The sequence below is a fragment of the Notothenia rossii genome, assembly GCF_949606895.1.
Source record: "Notothenia rossii genome assembly, chromosome: 6".
Classification (NCBI taxonomy): domain Eukaryota; kingdom Metazoa; phylum Chordata; class Actinopteri; order Perciformes; family Nototheniidae; genus Notothenia; species Notothenia rossii.
Genome location: NC_136909.1, coordinates 13763321 through 13784999, shown reverse-complemented (window position 1 = coordinate 13784999; position 21679 = coordinate 13763321). Strand labels below are relative to the sequence as shown.

General features: G+C 40.5%; 2 protein-coding genes across 3 annotated transcripts in view; one reads left to right on the top strand and one right to left on the bottom strand.

Annotated features, from left to right (window-relative positions):
• iqgap2 (IQ motif containing GTPase activating protein 2) overlaps positions 1-21679 on the bottom strand; it is a 38920-nt gene that overhangs the window by 9155 nt on the left and 8086 nt on the right. The window contains exons 3-27 of one of the 2 annotated variants that reach the window (XM_079690145.1): positions 19319-19475; positions 18790-18867; positions 17442-17518; positions 15315-15382; positions 14501-14614; positions 14232-14410; positions 13326-13413; positions 12884-13047; positions 12212-12299; positions 11785-11948; positions 11481-11641; positions 10453-10577; positions 9168-9331; positions 6071-6097; positions 5667-5757; positions 4024-4191; positions 3757-3899; positions 3199-3369; positions 2851-2934; positions 2549-2620; positions 2395-2464; positions 1905-2113; positions 1614-1766; positions 1334-1497; positions 519-743 (exon numbers count right to left, since the gene is read on the bottom strand). In XM_079690145.1, coding sequence (XP_079546271.1) covers positions 519-743; positions 1334-1497; positions 1614-1766; positions 1905-2113; positions 2395-2464; positions 2549-2620; positions 2851-2934; positions 3199-3369; positions 3757-3899; positions 4024-4191; positions 5667-5757; positions 6071-6097; positions 9168-9331; positions 10453-10577; positions 11481-11641; positions 11785-11948; positions 12212-12299; positions 12884-13047; positions 13326-13413; positions 14232-14410; positions 14501-14614; positions 15315-15382; positions 17442-17518; positions 18790-18867; positions 19319-19475 — 3204 coding nt within the window. The remainder of the gene's footprint in view (positions 1-518; positions 744-1333; positions 1498-1613; positions 1767-1904; positions 2114-2394; positions 2465-2548; positions 2621-2850; positions 2935-3198; positions 3370-3756; positions 3900-4023; positions 4192-5666; positions 5758-6070; positions 6098-9167; positions 9332-10452; positions 10578-11480; positions 11642-11784; positions 11949-12211; positions 12300-12883; positions 13048-13325; positions 13414-14231; positions 14411-14500; positions 14615-15314; positions 15383-17441; positions 17519-18789; positions 18868-19318; positions 19476-21679) is intronic. The other variant, XM_079690146.1, reaches the window with a different exon arrangement.
• f2rl2 (coagulation factor II (thrombin) receptor-like 2) lies at positions 6689-9016 on the top strand. The gene is made up of 2 exons (XM_079690147.1): positions 6689-7089; positions 7563-9016. The coding sequence occupies exons 1-2, from the start codon at positions 7026-7028 to the stop codon at positions 8612-8614; spliced, it is 1116 nt and encodes a 371-aa protein (XP_079546273.1). The 5' UTR covers positions 6689-7025; the 3' UTR covers positions 8615-9016.

The following is a 21679-nucleotide window of genomic DNA, read 5'->3' as shown; positions in this document are numbered from 1 at the left end:
GGGATGTCACAATATCAGATATTCACTACATTATAATAGTCTCCAAAATAAATTCACAATCAAGATATTTTCAAGATAACTTTAGCAAACTTAAAGGACAAAAAATCATGATGCAATCAGTCTCATTCACTTGAACTATTGGCTCTTTTTTTGGCAAATTAATTTCCCTGAGAATATGAGTGTAGAGAGGTATAGGAAGGCTGTAACCATAACTCTACAAAAGTGAACACAATAGAAAGTAAGAGAAATTATTTTAGAGGTGTTTTTTATTCATATGATATTAATATTGTTATGTTAATATCACACACATATTCAATTGTAGTATACCCTAACTCCTTTCTTTGGGATATAACATGCATAACTAACTACACTCAGGCTCGACAAGAACAGTCCTGAATGTAGTTATGCAGCAAAATTCAACATAACTGTCCACTGGGCACATTATATCCATCAAACAACCATATGTATTAAAGCTGTAATCATTCCAACAGACAACCCCTCTAATGCCTCTTCACTACCTGGCCTCTCCGGTGGCTGTCTCCAGCTGGTTGACCCAGGCTTTGTACACGTCTACTGGGTTGGTGTTGATGCCTAAACTCTTGTCGTCGATGATGTCTTTGACCACGGGAGCCAGCAGCTGCCTCAGTGTGTTGTGGCCGCGCGCGCCTCTGTTGAAGCTCACCACCATCTTGATGACTGTCGGGTTCCCCGTCACTATGTCCTGGATCTGGTCCACCTTAGAACTGAGACACATTGAGAACAGCTGATCAGTACGATTTGCCAAACAACAATAAAAAAAAAAAGTGCTTTTGGAATTTCCAACTATTGTAAGGATTGTTTAGGCACTTTTGCATTTGTACTACCTTTGAAAAACAATACCATTACTGTACACAGGGTTCATACACTTTTTAACCAATGATTTCCAATGATTTTCAATGACCTTTACCTCATTTTCCATGACCAAAAACATTACTCTTTCTCAGCGGTACCACTGAAAATGGTTTATTTGAACATGGAACAGGAAAATAAGGTCTGCATATGAAACATGTTGTGCCTATCTAAAACAAATCAAATAGTAGGCTTACTAGCTTCTATACACTAAAGCAACTAACATCTATCACAAGCAAAATACCTCGACATGTAAATGCCATTTTACGTTTCATTACTATACGATACAGTATTTATTATCATTATAGTTACATTTCCATGACTTTTCCAAAACTTTGGAAAAAATATTGTTTTCCATAACTTTTCCAGGTTTGTCATGACCGTAAGAACCCTGTGTATAATAATGGCTTGAGATTATGGCAATGATTAAAGCTGCAGTACTCACTTGATTTCCTCCTCCAGAGCCGTCTTGAAGAGTTTGAGCAGTAGGTATTCTTCTCTCTGGTTGGAGGCGTAGTTGTACAAGGTGAAGACCACCGTGTCCATAAACTTGGTCGACTTGTTTTGGGGCATCTGAAAGATCAGCTTGGCCAGGTAGTGTGGATTGGTCTAAAGGGGAGGGAACAAAAAGATTAACATTAAGTGTCTGCAACTGAACGTGGACCTTTCATTCAACCGAAGTTCAGCAGATGCAAGCTGTAGTTAAAGACATCATATTGTATCACCTGCAGCAGGTAAAAGAGATGTTGGTAGGCTTCCAGTTTCTTTCTTTTGCCTTTGTTTAGTCCCTTGATACCTTGTCTGTCTCCTGTAGTCAAGTCGTCCTTACTCGCTTTATTTTTCTTATTCTTCATTTTCTTATTATGGGACACAACATCCTTTAAAAAAAAAAAAAAAAAAAAAAAAAGGTTAAATAGTCAAACTGAACAGAACAAGTCATTCTTATAGGACTGTGAGCCCTCAACGTAAATATCACAGTTGCATTTCTTGTACACATGAAATCAAAGCTCGCGAACCTGCAGAGTGATCCTGTTCTTCACCAGCAGTCCAATCTTTATGTCCATCAAGTTCAAGTCTTTCTCCATTTGCTGATTGGAGCGAATATTGGTGACCACCTCTTCTCTGAGCCGCGTCACTTCCTGCTCTTCCTGAAGGTCCAGGGCGCTCTGCTCCAGCAAGTGGACAAACTTACGCACCACGGACAGAGGAGGGTCCTTGGCCCCAGCTAGGATTAGGCACACAAGAAAGTCAGCGGTCTTTTCAACATTCACACACACAATGTAATCTCATTGTTTAAAATGTCCCCATCAACTATGAACTATGATGAGCCAGGAGATACAGGAAAAAACACAAATGTAAGAAAAATAGGGAACTATAATTTAAAACCAGAAAAGCACTTTAAATCAATGTGGAATATGGACATAGCTCAAACACATTCCCAGCTAATATCATCACAAGATCGATAGTATATCAATGTGTGTTCATGAAAATGCCTTTCTGACTCACTTAGGGTCCTGTAGTCGTCTCTGGCTTTGTTGGCCTTTAGAAAAGCCTGGATTTTCACAATCTCTTTTTCCTAAACACACGGAGAACAGGGAGTCTTCAAAACACTGGAACTCAAAACACAAAAGACCCCGTGGAGCGACGTTTGGTTACTTACATGATCTTTGAAGAACTGCAGCCTCTGATTGTATTTACGTTTGGCTTTCCACATTTTCACAACAGATTGGATCTATAAAAAAAATGTTTTATGTCAGGTCTTCGGTATCGCAGCAACGTTATTTATGTTAGGTACTCATTTAAGAAATGTTTACAAATCCCAGCTACAATGGTTATTTGAGTTTGGGACTGGAGATAAAGCTTTCATTTACAGGGAAGGGGTGCATAGCTATGGAGGTGTCTAGTCTTTCAATAAGCATACTTTTTAATAATAATATTTATGAAAAAGAAAAGACTTATCACCTTGACAACCGAAGAGACATTTCTCTGGAGCAAATTCATCCTGTCTTTGTACATTTTCCTCTGTTTGTGACCTTTCCAGCAGGCCTGCAACAAAGGAAACATACACGTATAACAAGTTGTGTTTTGTATCAGTGTTGTTACCACAGCTTGGATAATTACATTTTGGTGGTTGATCATTTATGATTTTTATTTGCTTTTTTTTAAAGTGCTGCTGAAAGAATATTTGTATACACTCAGTAGACTGTTTCTAAACAGGTTTGTATGGACATCCCCATTATGACTCATGAGTCCTGCAGGAACACACAGCTGCATAAGAGATCAGATATTCACAGTGGAGCTATACAGTACCTGCAACTTGACGACGTGTGGCTCTTGCTGCCGTAGATACTCCATTCTCCGGGCGTGCTTTCTCCTGGCCAGGTAACCTCTGACCCTCGCCTGCAGCTGGGTCACCATGGATTCATTGGCCATCCATAACTGTTCCCTGTTATATTCTGCAGTCAAAGAGCTGACAACACCCTAAGGGGAAAATACAGATTTGTTTATGTTGATAAGGATTTGATTTGATTCGATTTATTTCGAATGTGTAAAACAATAACAAACAAATAGTGTCAAATTGATATACAAAAATATTACTGATGCTAAATTATAAATAAACAAATTATTTACACATCCCAAAAGGGGTGGGAAGAAGTTTACACTTATTTAATCCCACCACCCCTTCTCGCAAAAACAAACAATTATTAAAAAGCTTCTATAGTGGGATTACTATCTGATCAAATAAATAGGGATCCTGAAAATGAACATTAAAACAAAATGTGATATATACCATGATGTGATATCAGGATGTTAACAGCCCATAGGAATACACAATGCAGTGAAACTATGCATTAGAGCAGAGGGTACCTGGATTTCCTCTTTACCGAGCTGGCCACCATGGTGTTGAAACCCATCAGGCTCCTCCCAGGCGCCCTGTCCGGTCTCCAGGTTGTAGTAGTAGTCATATCTGTTGTTGATGCGATGTTTAACCCACACACTCTCAGTGCTGCCTGGAGGAAAGCAGAAAGGGCTCAGTTAGACACAGTGCAGTCACATTGAAACCACTGTTCAGGCATCAGTTTCCTGAACACTAAGCTTCCCAACATGTATTACTCATGCAGTAAGTATAATTACCTTTATCATCACAGTTTGTTTGTCTTTCCGCCAGTTCTGCCTGGTATGTCTCGGCACATTCAGGGAGCACCGCTCTCAGTCCGGCACTGGGAACCTGCAGAGCCTGCAGTGTTTTCTGAGCGTCCCCCTCGGCCACGGTCCTGTTGATGTCAGCCACTGCTCCAGCCACTAGCAACATGAACAAGATCACAACAAGGGAGCAATCATTGAGTTTAATATGAAACAGCACAATGACCACTTAGTACAACTAGGGAGTAAGGGGTTATCCTCAACATGTAACACAAATCTAAATATTGTGCCCACAATAATGGCAGTATTTGCTCATCTATGCTACACTATCTATTAGGGATGTAACGATATATCGAATATCGCGGTAAATAAATATCTCAATACCGTCGTGAGACTGACAAAATCTACCGCGATTTAAAAAAAAAAAAAAATCACCTTCTTGACAAAAACTGTTTTGTTTTTGAAGTGGTGGAGAGACAATGCACAGTTTGACCCACTGCTGTCACCCACGGCCAAAGCATGTCTCTCTGTCAGCAACATCGGTACCAAGCAAGAGAGTTTTTTCCACAGCAGGGGGTATTGTAAACGCCCAAACATCCCAGCTTCTACCTGGAAATGTGGACATGCTCATATTCCTAAAAGATAACCTTGATGATGCTGAATGAGTGAGTGAGTGAGTGAGTGAGTGAGTGAGTGAGTGAGTGAGTGAGTGAGTGAGGTGAGTGAGGTGAGTGAGGTGAGTGAGGTGAGTGAGGTGAGTGAGGTGAGTGAGGTGAGTGAGGTGAGTGAGGTGAGTGAGTTAGAGTTGAGTTACTTGAAAAACTAAAGTGAAACTTGATTTATTCTATTGCAGGGTCTGATTATTATATTGTTGAAAGTTTAAAATACTACTATCCTACTAAAATGCTGTACAAATCAGATTTATTATTTAATAAAGCATTTTATCTTATTTTTTTAAATAAAAACAATTCAAATTTTTTTCCTTTATTTTCCAATATCGCGATATTATCGTACCGTGGACTTTTTAAAATCGCGATATTATCGTACCGTGAGTTTTTGGTATCGTTACATCCCTACTATGTATGTAACTAAAGAGAAAGAAATACCCCTAAGCCTATAAGAAATACAGCTTATTGTATCTATTCCACTATTTTCAGTCAGTGTTACAGTCTCGTAAAGAATGGATATGGAAGAAGTGTGCAGATATATCTTCCATTAGTTTTGACAAATTGATTATGCTTTACAAATAATTACAAAGACTTGCAGAAGAAAAGAGTCTTTGAGGCCAATTTCATTAAATGATGTGTGACAAAAGTAATGCCAAACATGTTTAGATGACCATCAGGCTGAACTGATATATGCAAGAGCAGTTCTGAAAGACTTGTGTTGCTACACGATCAACAAATATAAAAAAATATACAAAAGTAAGTAAGAAAATTAGTTAGTAGTTAGTGCATGTGGTCAAGAGAGACATTTGAAACGAGCTACGTATTAATTTAGAACATTAATGAGTGTGTCAGAGCTGTGTGAGGATCTGAATCTAGTTCCCGATGTCCTCCTCATGTTGGGTCTGAATAAACTTTTGTTTGGGTAGTTAAGACATGGATGAGTGAGTTTAAACTCTGGGTACATACATGTGAAAGCCTCCTCTTCATCCTGATTGGCTGTGTGTATGGCCTCTTGGATTTGGTCCAGCCACAGCACTGCAGACTCATCTCCAGAGCTCTACAATCAGATTGAAGCACAAGGTCACTCCTGGTTATTCTTTTTTTCTTGGATGGATTGATCAGACAAACAAACGATGATAATGCATAGCAAGCAAAAACAATACTAACCCGATACCAAATTATAAATATGTTTAATTAGACCAAAAACATTCGATATCCAATGTTAGAAATAAAGTAAATGGAATTATTCAAAAACATCAAGTTAGGATTGTTGAGATTTTGCTCTACAGCAGTAGCACTACAAAGCAACACTGATAACCAACAGAACACAAGCTGGTGCTATTAAAGCAACGGCAAATAATACACGGTACCATTTCCCCTGTGTCCAGAGGGGAGGCCTGAGGAAAAGGAAAACATGTGTTGACAATACTGTAGTTACACTTCAGAAATATCCTCGTCCCAACATAACTACAAAAAACAGACCCTGCCTGAGAACGTCATTACAACTACAAAGCATGTTTATTCAGCCTGACTTCTGTGCTTGTTCTCAGGCTACTTTTAGAAGACTCTGGTAGGGGCCGGGGTTTATCTCTCACCACAGGAAGGAAGTCCCCATTAAAACACACTGAGCACAGTATAGGCAGATTTCTTTTTAGATCTGCATCCGGTCAATCATTTCCAAACCAACGCATCATGTGCTCAAAGAGAGGATGAATGTGCTTGTGTCGTGAGCCCAGCAAAAAGGACGAAGCAAACCAGGACAACAAAAAGATGAGTTAACTTTCATTGAAATGACTGGTCAACATCTTGAAGCAAAGTCAATATTATATTAGAAATAGTATAGTATCTTAGAAAACTAGCAATGGAAAACATCTATTGTGAATTTCCTAACAAAGCTGACACTACATTCACCGTTCAATGACTGCAAAACCACATCAAAACGTAAACCACAACAAAATACTCACAACAAAATACTCATCACATAATCAGGGGGATTTGTTCTGGATCACAGCTGTGAATTAACCATTAAGCGGGGTCCTCCCTCCTCAGTGAGTCAGAGGGGCAGTGACTGACGTAAGCAGCAGAGAATTCATGTTCGAGTCTGGACAGGAAACATGCTCACTGCAGCGTACAAACAGAAGAGCGCCCCACATACAGTACACTCACGGGAAGCGAGGCTTGAGCACAGATCGTTATCAGTTCTACTTTTCAGTACAGAAATGCAAAACAGCAAATTTCACCGATGGAGAGCTCTTACTGAACAGAAGCAACACCAAGAGGGCTGAAGACAACGTTTCAACTCTGGGATAGAGACTGCAGAGGGACATGGCACATCTTGTAACAGGACTACTCGTTTGTTTGCTGGCAGTGCAGACCATTCAGCATGAAGGTACGTTTATTAATATACTATTTATGAGAGTTTATCAAAAGGATAAGTGTCTCATAATTAAATACTTGTACTTTAGACTTTTCACGGTAGTTTTTAATTTTCTAACTTGTTAAGGGATCACAAATCTAAGGGACAAAGCTATTTGAGTAAAGCTGCATATACAATACAGAAGTTAAAACATTGTTTAAAAGATATTTAATAACATTATTTTAGAAATGTTCTTTTTTTTGCATAAAACAAGAGATATAACTAAAAAGTCTCCAGACAGCAGAATGAACTATACACATCCTGTTTTAATGTGGATTTAAAATGTACTTTTATTCTAAATGGAAGTTGCTTTAAAGCCATGTGTGCTTTCTTCCCGTATGTTCCTGCCTGTGTACATGACATAAGCTGCTCATAACCAATTCCCCCTTGCAGGATTAATAAAGTTGTTGATTGATAGACGTTGTCTTTTGTGTACCCATTTCTAGGAAACAAAGCCAGGAATGTATTGAATGAAACCGGTGTTGCGATACCGAAAACCTTTAAGGCAGTGCTGTACAAACCGAATGTCACCAGGTTGCTGCTCTACCCCAGCTCAGGCCCCCGGCTGCAGGTGAGCCCGGAGGACGCAGTGACAGCCTACACCACGGGGGTCCTCAGCACCAGGGTCATCCCCTCGTCATACATCCTGGCCATGCTGGTGGGCATCCCCTCCAACGCCTACATCCTGGCCTTCCTCAGACTCAAAGCAAAGCCTTTCTCCACCATAGTTCTTTACCTGAACCTGGCTCTGTCCGACCTGCTGCTGCTGCTCTCCCTGGCGCTGCGTGTTCATTACCACTTCAACGGGAACAATTGGATATTTGGGGAAATCTCCTGCCGGCTCATCACAGCCTTGTTTTATGGCAATGTTTACAGTTCAGCCCAAACTATAGCATGCATCAGTGTAAAGCGCTACCTGGCTGTGGTCAGGCCGTTCCTGTACAGAAGGCTGGCTAAGTCTACGCTGGCAGTGTGGTCCTGCTTGGTGGTCTGGTTCCTGTACGGTGTGGCTATTGTGCCTGAGCTCCTGGTCAGGCAGAGCTACCAGCTCACCCACCTGGGAATCACCACCTGCCATGATGTCCTGCCCCTAGACGATGAATCCCATTCCCCATTGGTGCCATACAGGATGATGCTGGTATGCCTGGGCTTCATAGTGCCATTCCTGATTTGTATCTATTCGCATGTAGCAGTGGTATACCATCTTGGACAATCCTGTTGCGACTGGAAACCGTTTATCAGAGTCAGCACTCTGGTTTTCATCATCTTTGTGGTGTGTTTCTTGCCAAGCGGCATCCTGCATATCGCCCACTACATCCGTCTGTTTACCAGTGGGGACGACAGACTGTATGGATATTACAGAGTAGCGGTGTGTCTCTGCTGCTTCCACAGCTGTCTGGATCCCTTCCTGTGTATGCTCCTTTCCAAGATGGCTGCCTCAGAACTACAATTTGTTTCTCTCCGCGGGATACAAAAGAGGCCTACTTCTATGACGTGAGACTGGATGTTTGTGCACAGAAACAGCTTCTCCATAATGGACCATTGTTGAGAATCAGCAGGGAAGCTCAAGCCCGACAAACAGGAATGTAAAAACTGAAGTCTGTGGATTCAACAGGGTGATAACGCAGTCTCTGTTCGACACAAAACAGCAACATCCTTTGTGAAGATGATTTTAAAATATAAGGATCAAGAAGGGAAGATTTAGACTCTGAATCATACTATCATTGGGAAACTGTTGGCTTGATGAGACAGAAACATTGGAATAACAATTTGCTGTGGTCATCATTAAATGTATATAAAAACAAATTATTTTCAAAAAATTAGACTCTTTTATTTTCAGTCTTAAATTACAGGATGAGAAAGTTCCGTGAAAATTCAATAAAAGTCGTTTTTACATTGAGATGAATTGACATGCGGTGACTACACTGGTTAATCCAGCCATTCGTTTCTTTGTGTTGCACTTTAAGGACCTGAGAGGCAGGAAATAGTGTAAAAGAAAAGAATTTTCACATAAAAACATTATATGTTAACTCAATTTCAAGTCTCATTACCTGGCAGAGGAGTTGTTTGGTATGTTGTAGGACATCGTGGTAGTGTCTGGCTGTGGCTGGATTCACTCCTGTTAACTTGGCTGTAGGGAGGAGCAGGGCTGCAAGCGTCTGCTGATGATCACCGGAGTTAAGAGCTTCATTGATCTCAGCTATAGCTATGACACCTGGAAGTCGAAGGAAACAACTGATTGATCAGGGTATATGCAGGAATCCTGAAGTCAAATGTAAAACCTTTTAAGACCTTTTTTAAGACCCTTTCCATACATTTTAAGACCTCATCGCTACTTCAACTTTTAACCGGTTACCTTGGCGACACACTTTACCTCACATTGACTATATACAGTATTGATTGTCCTTCCTCCTTATCTTCCAACCATTGGGACGCAAACTTGCATTTCCCCATAACGATGTTGTTTAACAACCGGCGTAAACGGACTTTCGGACGCTATCAAGCAGTGAGCGTTCGATGTCCTGTTCAGATGACGTCCAATCCAACGGGATGCCATAAATAAACGACAGAATCACACTACACAGCTACGCAATGGTAAATGGACTGTACTTATATAGCGCTTTATCCAGTCTTTAAGACCCTTCAAAGCGCTTTACATACTACATGTCATTCACCCATTCATAGAGAGCAGTGTACTCTAGGACCTAACATTCACACACGTTCACACACCGTTGGCCATCGGGAGCAACTCAGGGTTAAGTATCTTGCCCAAGGATACATCAACATGTTGAGTGCATGGGCTGGGATTGAACCCACAACCTTCTGGTTGAAAGACGACAGCACTCCCTCGCAGCCAGTCGCCCAGATGCAACATTCGGGCACATCGTAGAATACAACCTCTTTGGACCATTTATATACTTATTGAAAACAAGCTACAAAGTGTAATACCTTGGAAAATGACATTTAATACTTTTAATAACCTTCATTTTCGCTAAATTGATTTATTAACTTTTAATACTTTTTAAGACCCCGCGGACCCCCTGTTAATACATGATCAGAAAATTGTCTTGCATAAAATAACAGCTGCAGGCTGAACAAGTCCTTTTATATCTTAAGCTAGTCAAAGGTTCAAAAGGTTCAAAGGTGTTATTGGCATATACACAGCTACAGTGTAGTAGTGCAATGAACATCTTGGGTCACAGGTTCCTCCAACCATGCAACATAAATGTATATAGACACAACATAAAACCAATAAACAACAACAAGGAGTTGCAGTCATACTGTATGGCCTGTGGGTTCAATCTCTACATAAAACATAAGCAGAAAGTGTCTTACGCTCGTGCTCTTCATGGACCTGAACGTTGACAGTGTCGATGCATTTCTGAACATCATTCCAGGTGAGAAACTCTTGGCCTTTGGCAAGAGCCTCGCCTCGCAGTTGGATAAGAGTGTCTGCATACCTGAGGGAGAGGAAGTTCAACAAAGGTTCATGACATTTAAAGGACCCTTACTCATAAGCCAATCCCAGTTAGTGCAGCTTGATCAGAGCGATGCCTGCAGTGGAGTTCAGTGACATGCAACCTGAAGACAGTATGCCTGTTATTTTGAATCAAATAAATGTTTTGCTCTTAAACAGTGTTCATTTCGTCAACGAAAACTATGACGAAAAATGTTCGTCAACGACCTTTTTTACATGACTAAGACGAGAGGATGACGAGCTAAAAATAGATTCTTGATAACGAAAACTATGACGAAATGTATATTTAGTTTTCGTTGACGAGACGGGACTAAGATGTTAATGGTGGACTATCGGACATTCAAAATTCAGCATATTTTCCCCCAAGTGTCCATCTTGTCTGTCAAAATGCATCTTACGTTTCTAACTTGCAATATCATTATTTCCACTCTCTTCACTCCAGAAGAGCGATCTCCCTGTGTCTCTCTGTGTGCGGGGGGCGGGGCCTAACATACATGCTGCAGCGGACACAGAGATCTGCCGGGGACGGAGCGTTCAGAGAGTATACTTGTAGAGACGCATTTTGACTAAAATGTAATTTCTCATCGACTAAAACTAGACTAACACGTTTTGAGTTTTCGTCGACTAAAACTAGACTAAAAAAACTACGAAGGATAGGAATGACTAAAATGTGACTAAAACCAATAACCATTTGCGTCTAAAGACTAAGACTAAGACTAAATCAAAAACAGCTGCCAAAATGAACACTGCTCTTAAATCATCCTGTACCACCATGAGTGTGCATCAATGAGTGCCACAATATAGAATTCAACAACAACAGTGATTATTAAAAAAAAAAAGCACGATCAGCACCAAAGACAGCTATCAAAATACTCATCCATCTCACCTGTTGAGGTTATCCTGGTCCATGTTGGTGAAGCCCAGAGGAGAGTCTGATAGTTGCTCGCTCACTGCCTGGGGGTCTTTGGTGTCCAGCACCTCATTCAGCACCGCTACCGCCGACAGCATCTCCACAGCCACACTCAGCTCCTCGTGGCTCAGGCCAGACTGAAAACACATAAACAAAGTCTGACTCACAAGCAATGAAGTGATATTCACACAAACTACGGTACGTGTGTAGACTGGCCTCCCCTTTACCTGCACGGTCTTTGGGTCAACATACTTTAAAGAGTGGAAACATGATGTCTCACCCGCGCGCCTTGCAGCTGCAAACTGAACAGCTCAGCCTGGTAGAGGTTGGCAGCCGTTTGGTAGACGATGGGCAGCTGTGCTTCAGGGTTCGTCAGCTCCTCCGCTGTCTCCGCTGCATTGCCCAGACGAATGGCTGTGTTGATCGCTGCAATCGCCTCGAGTTCTGGTAAAGAAAAGGATCACAGAAAGTCATCTAGATACCCTAAGGCATGACAGCATTAAACTATGTTCTTTGTCTAAAGATAATAATGAAATTACTTTAGAAAAAAACAGATTGAAAAGGTGTATAATGAGCCGTACTGGACAATGTGACAGATTATGCATTTGTTCTTTGAGAAGTTTTCTAATGGGTACATACAGTATGTGATTTCACAACTGACCGGTAGTTATGTGTTAAAAACAAGGTGGGTAACAAAACGTGCTTACTTCGTTTCTCTGCCTCAGCAAAGTCATTACAAGAGGTGACGACTCTCTGAATCTCCTCTCTGTCCACCAGCACAGACTTCCCTTCATCCTGCAACACAAAGATTAGTTTACACTACAGAGAAATGACCAACATCCAGTGATGATTCAGCATGTTTTAATAAAAGAGCTGTGGAGGGCAAGGTGGTTTCCATACCAACTGAAATTGCAATGGCTGATGAGTTTTTCTCTGATGCATTGTCTTCACTACCTACATGTATGACTACGGTTCCCCTCAAGGACTCTGCATTCAGATACACTGCCTAGTAATGAAATCAGTGTCTACATGTTATCCTCACAGCAGAACTCAAAAGTAAAAGACCTTTTTTTGAGTCAGCTGGACAAACAAAAAAGCAGACAAAGCCTTTACAAAACTGGACTTTTTTCTAAGCAAATACTGCAAAGGTGTATGATTTGTTCCTACGCTAAACACCTGTTTAACTATGTTTTTTTACTATGGCTCTCAGGAGCCTCAAATGTTGCTTTTACTCTAGCCTGCCTTACTTATTGTACACAGTACTCTTACCAAGTGAAAATACATGATTTAACAAACAACTGGGAAAGAAGACTAGAGGGGCTCTGACTCTGAAGGACATGAACTGGGGACAGCCAAGCAAACAAGCTGTGATTCAGTACCTTAGATTTATGTTGGCAGTAGGTGGTGAAGTGCTCCAGGTACCAGCTGCAGTTTGACTGCTGAACCCCGAGCAGGGCCAGAGCGTCCAGCCTGAGAGCAGCCAGCAGAGAGGCCTCGTCCTGGGCCGACACCGCTTCATTCACCTGCCTCACCGCTGCCTGCACTGGAGAGGGGAAAACCACGCAGACGCTATTTAGGGATCATATGTGTTTTCTTTAAGAAGTGCTACAAAAACAAATCAGATTCTATTTAATTTCATTCCTTTAACTTTGGCTCCTCTACTGTATATACTGTCGAGTTCACGTGTGTTATGGGTCATTATGCACCAACAAGGTACAAAGGGTTTAGTTTTACATACATAAAGGAAAGCAGTCATGGTTTTTTGACAGTGTTTTAGTAAAAGTAGCTATATGAGGATCACATTGGAGAGAAAGTCCTTACTGTTGACAAAGTCAATGGAGCCCTGGATTTCCAGGTGAGTCACCAGCTCCTCATAAACATCTCTTTCTTCAGTAGCAACGGATGAGCGCTAATTAAAGAAGAGAAGGGTAAACATTAATATCAATTTTTTTATTTCACATCACATTTTTTAGTCACATCCATGTTTCCCCATTCAAACTGATTAAGTAACATATTACACATATCAGACTCTAGCCAATTAGAGGAAATGGACGACGTATGCTTGTCCAGGGTTTGTAAAGAGAATAGGAGGCGAGATGCCGGACGGTGCCGAGGGTTTGTGTTTGGTGAAGTCCAGCTGACTCTGCAGCCGCTGGAATGTGCTGGCCTGTGCAGCGACTCGGTGAGGAAACCCCTTTCAGACCTCAGCTGTTATAGCGGTCAGTACTACACAGGGCAGTCAAAACATCAGCTCAGCTCAAGGGTCCTGTTCACATTTGTTTTGCATTACTCAGATTTGTTCTCAATGTTTTGTTATTTGATTTCCGTGTCACTACTTTCAGACAGACGCTTAAGGCAGAGAAGTGTTGTGGTTATCAACCTGAATCGACCAGTCTTTGTAACTCTGGTCCCACCTTTGGTTGAATACTGATGTGAGATTCTATACATTGGCTTTAGTGGAGAGGTGTTTTTAGCAATTTATGTTAAGGTTACTATTGTTTTGATTATCTTTGCAACTCAATATTGGATTAGTCCTAAAAGAAAAAGTGAAATAGAGAGAGATTGAGTGTTGTGAGAAGGCTAGCAAGAGAGGAACTAAACAAACGTTGTTATAGAATTATTGTAATAAAGGTTTCTATATAGGGAAAGTCAGCAGTTTAATATAAATGATCTGAATGGTGACACTGAAACAAAAGAGGTCACTGAAGCGTTTGGAAGGCTTCTCACCCTCCCTGAGGACTGATCCTGCTTCCGAGCCTTGGCCTGGCTCAGAGCGTCCTGGTATTCTTGAGCCAGAGCTTCCTGGATGTTTTTCAGCATGGCGTTAGGATTATTAAGAGCTCCCATCGTCACAGACGTCTGACCTCTTTCGACCGCATCGTTGATGGCGATCACAGCAGCGTGCACTGAGGAAAACCGAGTGTGTGCAGAGTTTAGTTTTGGACAAAAACAACATAAAGTAAGGCAGAGATTAAGTGAAACGTCAGAGGACTTACAGGCAGCTTCGTCCACTGAGAGCTCATTGGCCAGGATTCCTCCGATCTTACTGAAAGCTGGCATTTGAATGCCATACTTCTCCAGCTCACTCCTCATGTTACTAATCTCTTCCTCTAGAAGAAAGGTAGAAACCAATTGCAAGTGTTGTGTCATAACGTATATAAAAGTAATAAAATAAACTGCAAGATACAATTGAGGTCGTTTCCCTTAAATCATAAATAAAAATTGGTTAATTTCTCACAAATATATATAGATCTAATTTGTTTCTGATGATCTCAAAAAGTCCTCCCTAACTGCATGCTCAAGCTGGTTATCCCCATGCATGTTTCCCTAAAGTAGAATTGGGAACAATAAAAACAGTTTGTTGATTGTTGTTGCCGATGTGATTGAAAACCCAATGTGCATAAGCCCTGAGGCTTATGTCAAAAGCTTTGTAGCTTATACATGTGTGTGTTATTTGTTGAAATGTAAATGGCTGAAGGGGATATTTTGGATTAACTGATATGGTGGATAATTCAAAGAGATAAATCTCAGACAAGATGTTACTCATAAGACATTACATGCTTGAGGGCATAATGATCGTTTTTCTAATTATAATCCAACAAGACAAATACTCACATACAAAGAACAATCAGGATCAGTCATTCAAAAAGCCCTCGGGCAACATTTATCCTTTGTCTTGGAAAACAATGAACAATTGAAATGTTTCTACTAATGTGCACTACGAGGTGCATTTTCTTGCATATTTCACATAGCTTGTGAGCTTGTGAGCTACCCTTGGCTTAATGAGAAGCTGATTTCCATTGGCGTTACCTGTAAAGGCCACTTTCCCCAGCAGGTCCTGGATCTGCGGTGCAATGCCCAGTTTGTACAGGTACAAGCTGAAATAAACCACATTTTTCAGAAGACTGTAAACGTACACAAATAAATGAATAAAACACTGAAAAGCTTGCAACATTCTTGTATTTTACGGTCTGATATCATGAAACTATAGACTGGTCACTTTCCCTTTAAGGTTTTGCTTCTGAAGGCCTGTAATGTCCCTCTGCCACCACCGGGGGGTAGTGTCTGCTCACATTACAACAAGCACTGAACACTGAAATCAACAAGCAGGTGGCTGGAAACTTCATAAAACTTTCATCTTCCCGCGGTTACCTGATGAGCGATAATGAATTATAGATATTTAAAGCAGGTCGCGTGACAGCACAGCTCTGATGCAGGCGGTGCTGTAGCTCGTTTATATCTGCCCTTTAGCCACAGTGAGTGTGTAAACATGAAATGTACTCTGTCCTTGGAGGCTTTTGGACAGTCTAAACTCTGCTGAGACAAATGTTTTTAAAACGCAAGCAGCTGATTCAGTCGGAGATAAAAACTCAGTAACAGCTGACTTGGATTAATGGAGGTGGCTGATTAAAAGCCACACAGATAACAGCTGACTAGCTTGAAGCACCTAGCTCTCTACAAACAGCGAATCCCCTTCGTTTTCTTTTCTCAAAAATAAAATGACTTTCAAAATAAAAAAAAGGCCTTCAATCTCTACCACTTGTTATGCACTGTACTGTAGTGTTATGTACTCTGTATGTTATTTGTCCATTTCCTTTCAATTTTCAAGAGTGCAGGGGAATCCGCTGCTTTGCCTCTATGTCTGCATACATGTGTTTGTACCCAGGGAAGCAGAGTATTCACTGGGTCCTTGTGGGACTGTAGTTGGATTGGCAGGAAGGAAGTGCACGTGTGTGAAAAATGAGGGAAGGAAACCAAGTCTCTCAGGACCTGACCAAAACACTACCACAGAGAAAACAACCCGAGCAGCTCACATAAGCACTCCCTAAAGCTGCGTTAAGCTGACTCCATCAAATGGATATAATTGACCCTTAAGTTTACTCCAAGTCATCTTAACTGAAGCACTGAGGGCGTCAAACCAACGACATTACTGTGAGACCTCAAACCTTTTGTTTTTACAGTATAACAACGTTTTTCACAAACCTGAAAACATGACACAGATTTCGCCCCTTTTGTGGTGAACCAACTAGTAAAGAGTAAAGCAATGAATCACCACACTCAGTTGAACAGAAAGCCTCTGATTACATACCGTATAGAGGTTTAGAGAAGCAGTGTGCAGTCATGCTAATCATAAGTGTTGAAAACAAACTCAAATAACAGAGTTTGAAACTGTTCAAGGTCATTGTACTGTTAATTATCTGGTGATTTAAGGAGTTTGAGTAAACAGGCAATACGGGGAGTGAAAGCATGTGAACTTGGCACAGAGCAGCTGGATGCAAGGTGCTGTATAATATAGCCTTGACCTACATAAGATCAATCATAAAAGAATATCTGTGTTTACCAAGCAACACTTTCTCTGCCTTAATTATTATATGATTATAGCGATTATTATATTATAGCTTAATTAGCTATTAATAATAATGCCAGCACTAATAACGTTTTCCAGTTTCTGTTTCATATCACTTACAAAGTACTATTCTTGTTCCTTATGTATATACAAGTTTAATCTTCCTAAACCCCACTGAGTAATAACATAAATGTTACACACTGTATGAACTGTCCTCCATAGCTGTAATTTAAATAAGCTGCTGTTTGGAAAGCAAAATAACCATTTATATCGCAAACTTGTCAAATTAAAGTGTTTGATACCGCCTGCCATAACCATTAAATGAATGTAAATAAATCCAAATGAGACAATTAGTTACTGTCAGTGACAAAGCAGACCCACATGACATCTAATCTGCCCATTAATCATACTTTAATTAACTACCAAACAGATCGTAAGCAACATTAGGGTGTGAGACCCTTTGGAAAAAAGACACTACACTGCCATTGTACGATCAAACACTCTACAGATGAGCGAACAACGCTGCTGTCACAAAAACATCGTGCATACGGTAAATGATAACTATGTTTTGGTTTTCTTGTTATTCTTACCTGAGTGCGTGTATGCAGTACACCACCTTAGGCATGTTTTTGCGATCGTACACATCTGTCGTTTCAGGATAGAATATCTGAAAGCAGAAAACACGACACATGTATAAATATTTATAATCTTTATTCTGCTGCGGCCAAAAAGAAAAACATCATTCTTTAAAGTACGAGCAGTTGCATTGGTGGATATATAAAATATATATACTGCAATAAACACTACCTTTGCAAAGCACATCCTTTTCACTACCCCAGTCAACTAGCTCAACACCAGTCAGTGTCTTGGTTTCTAAAATAATAAGGTTTAAAAAGTTCTACTGTATTATCTATTGCAGCGCCTTTGCAGCGGACTGCATTATGTTTTAGGTGATCATGATGCTGTTGTTCTGCCCAGGAGGTACAAGTGAGTATCAACATAACCTCATTTCTCTTCCCTGGATACACGACATCAGTGAAGTCTTTTGTCCTCTCATAAAAGATGTAATGAGGTAACTGCTCTGCGTGACGGCCACACCCTCATTACAATTTCTGTCAGTGCTTTGAGTGTACCACACTTTTTATAGTTGAAAAACGTTTTGCCACAGGTGATGTGGAATACTATCAATGTAAAGAAGTGCCATGCTAATTGATTAGATATTTGTTTACCCTTTGCTCTACAGCTTTGTTTACGTTTTACGAATACAATGTTAAGTCAGTCGAACTGAAGTCGTAGGATAACTTTTGAAGGTTGAAGGCAATCTGCAACTTTTATAGGAAGGATTTGACCTTTTCCTAGTTTTGGATTATACTGGATTGATGGATTCTGTTTTGTCTAAGTTGTAGCTTCAATTTCTTGGTTATAAAAAGGGTTTATGAGACTTGATCTAATTTGAGCTATTATGTTATAACCCTGAGCCAATAAACACATGACAAAGTTAGACATCCCGTTCCATAGTGTTTCAAAGCATGACTTGAACTGGCTGAGTCTCCCATCCTAAAACAAACTGTCTGTCATGATGATATATGACTGATTAGTACGCTCTTGTGTTGATGAGGGAATTATGAAAAATGTGTCCGTAATAAAGTATTCCTTGATTCTGATGATCAAGTGATATTTTTGACTTAGGGAATATAAAATAAATAATGAGGGGGTTTTATAAAAGCTTGAATTCATCTGCAAAAGGGGAACTTAATGAGAACAAAAAGTGTTTCCTAATGTATGATGACTGAATGACTGTTGCCTGGGTCTGTGTGCTGAGCATGTGTGTGTGTGTGTGTGTGTGTGTGTGCGTGTGCATGTGTGCGTGTGTGCATGGTTGCAAAACATGGAGCACAGCAGGGGTCTACATTAATGATGTGTGTGTCAGCCTCTTACCTTTGGGAGACCCACTGACTCCATGGCTCTGAGCCACTGCACAGTGTTGTCCGTGTGCCTGAAGTGGAGCCCGTTGCTCTGCAGGCAAAAACACAAGAACGGACGTATAAATGCGCCGTATAATTATGTGGAAATAAAACAAAATGTATCAAAATGGTATCGATGCAACCTGAAAGTGATAAAAAGGTTATGCCGTGCACAAATAATATTCATTATAAAAAGTTGAGCCCATTATCAAAGGCCTTAAACTACTGCGCCTGTTAGATACATGAAGGTCTAATGTTGACTACAAAACGTATCACTCCGTCAGTCTGATAAAGTTGGGTTATAATGTGTAAAAGAGCAATACAATCTCAAAGTCAAGCTAAAAAGCTAACTCACATGTTGTTACAAAGTGCAGAAAAACTGAAAATATTTGTTTTTAGGGCTTTTTTCACGATGTAAACGGATGAAATTGCAAAAACGGTATACCTAAAAAAAAAAAGGGAAAAAAGGGAAGGATGTTAAATGTCTATAAATGGAGATGCACCTTATAGCGGGCCTGATCTCTGTCGTAGATCCTCTTCACAGACACCATCTTTGGGGCAAAAAAGTTGGCAAGTTTGCCGAGGTAGACCCCGTTCCTCAGCCTCTCCTCCAGCTCTGTGGTAGGGGGCAAGTCCTCCTCCAGGCAGGCCTCCATCCACCTGAGAGGACACACAACAAACAAACTGAGGCAAAACCACTTTCAAGAAAGTTATTATACATTTAGATAATCTATATGAAATGTTACACAATCCAAGAACAATATCTCAGACGATTGCTCAAATAGCATAAGTGAATATAAATAAAGCATTTGAGAAAATGTTGTCAACAGTATGAGGAAAGTACAGTGAGAGCTCGACTCTTCTATCTAGGTGACTCGATATGTTTCCAGTTAATCACCAGGCCCATGGTTACGATCAGAGTGTAAACAAACATCAGTCATGTTTACTCCGCCACCTGAGGTCTGCTACAGGTTGCAGTGCAATTTATGAGGTGGCTGAATGCCTGCATGCCAGTCAATATTGGCTTTTCCTACACCTGCTGCCCTTCAGATCCAGGCAAGGACTGACGACAGAGAGCCAAGAACACAAAGATACATTTTAACTGGTATAATATATAAATTGTAAATATATTTATGAATTGTGCCAGTGCAACTTCATTTAACTGATGGGTTGTTGTTATTTTATACACCCACATTGAGCCCAGGATGCTTTAGGAAGGTGCTGTGGACAGACCGACAGTATGAGCTGTTGGGCGATGATAGGAAAAGGTTAGGTTTATTTGTTGAGAAGATAAAGGTGTGATCAGTAAGCAAGATGTCTAACACTAATATAATTAGTCCAAAGCCAAAATGGATCACTGGTGAAGGGTCATGAGTTTCCTTTCTGTGAGCAAAGGTTTTGATCCCAACCAGGGACAATCACAGAGGTGTTTGAAATAGTTAGAGACTAAAAACTCAACAGAGCATTTTCAGCAAATAATGGAGAATGTTGACCTTCTTTCAGACTGATGTCATTTCCCCTTGATAATTACAAGAGCTGCTTCAGAGCCCAGACATGTTAGGAAAAATCTATTCCAAAGTGCAATGTATTCCAAAGTCAATGATTTGTGAGCAGGGTGAATCATCAAAGTTGGAAAATCTGTTATACATTATCTTACTGCCTGGAATTGATTTCATGCTAACATCATTTACTATCATCCCACAGCTAGATAAATCCAGTGGACAGCGCTCCACGCTTCCTCGTGTTTTGTTTAAGGGTTTCATTCACACCGGCAACTCCTTCTTTTCTGTGTGCCAGCAGTGCAGCCTTCCCTCCCACAGGCGTGCACACAGACACCTTGTTTAGGTTAATTAAGGCTGTGTGGGTGCTCAAAGGACCCAGTCTGCCTCATAATGTGTCAGCACATTAAAAAGGAACAACCACAACACATCATGCACTGTCAAAACAAACGCAGTGGAGAGGTTAGGTTAAGCACTCAGAGGAATACAACAGCACGTAACAAGCTGATACTTTAGAGCTGGCCAGAAGGGAACTTCAGACTTCAGCGTTTAAATGAATGGAAATAAGCCGACAGATAGTTACTGCATTTTCCATGTACTATAACTTCTATTGTAAACCATAAAGGGGGTAATATTACAAATAGTGGAATAAGCTGAGTCTTTCTGAGAAATAGGGTTAAACAAATTAAACCTTTTTCAGTTTTTAAGGGTTAGGGTTAGGGTTAGGTTGTCACCCTTGTAGTCTTAACTAATAGAAGCAGTCATCCATTAGTAATTCCAAACAGGCATGTGTTGGCCTGGTATCTGCCAGATGCTGCTGGTTTATAAATATTACTGAACCTTCAACTTGCAGACACTTTTGCAAGTCAGAAAATACCTGTTTGCCCAAAAACGAGTGTGAAACTGATCAAGACAAACATGCATTCACACTGTGGCTCTGTATTGACAAGATGAATCAATACATCACAATGATTTGCTTTTGTTTTGAAATTACATTTTAGGAAAACTGCCGTAATATGAAGAACACTGCTGTATGCGTACACTTTCGGTTAGAAAACAAGATGTGCATTTTGAATTTCTCCCAGTCCCTCTAACATTAAACACCAAATGAACCGCTCTCTGCCACAGACATGCAAACCATTAAATACAAATCAGTACAGTGATTTATACCGTATCACAAAGCATAGTCTCGCAAAACTCAAGTGTATTGATTTTTCCTTTCACCCCTAGTGCCATCACACAGATATGCACACAACAAGGCATAGTGGCTGAGGTCAACCAAGGCTAAGCAGTGACGCAGATCAAAATCCACATGACTTTTTGGACATTTTCAACTTTCATTTCTTCATAGAAGTGACTTAAAAG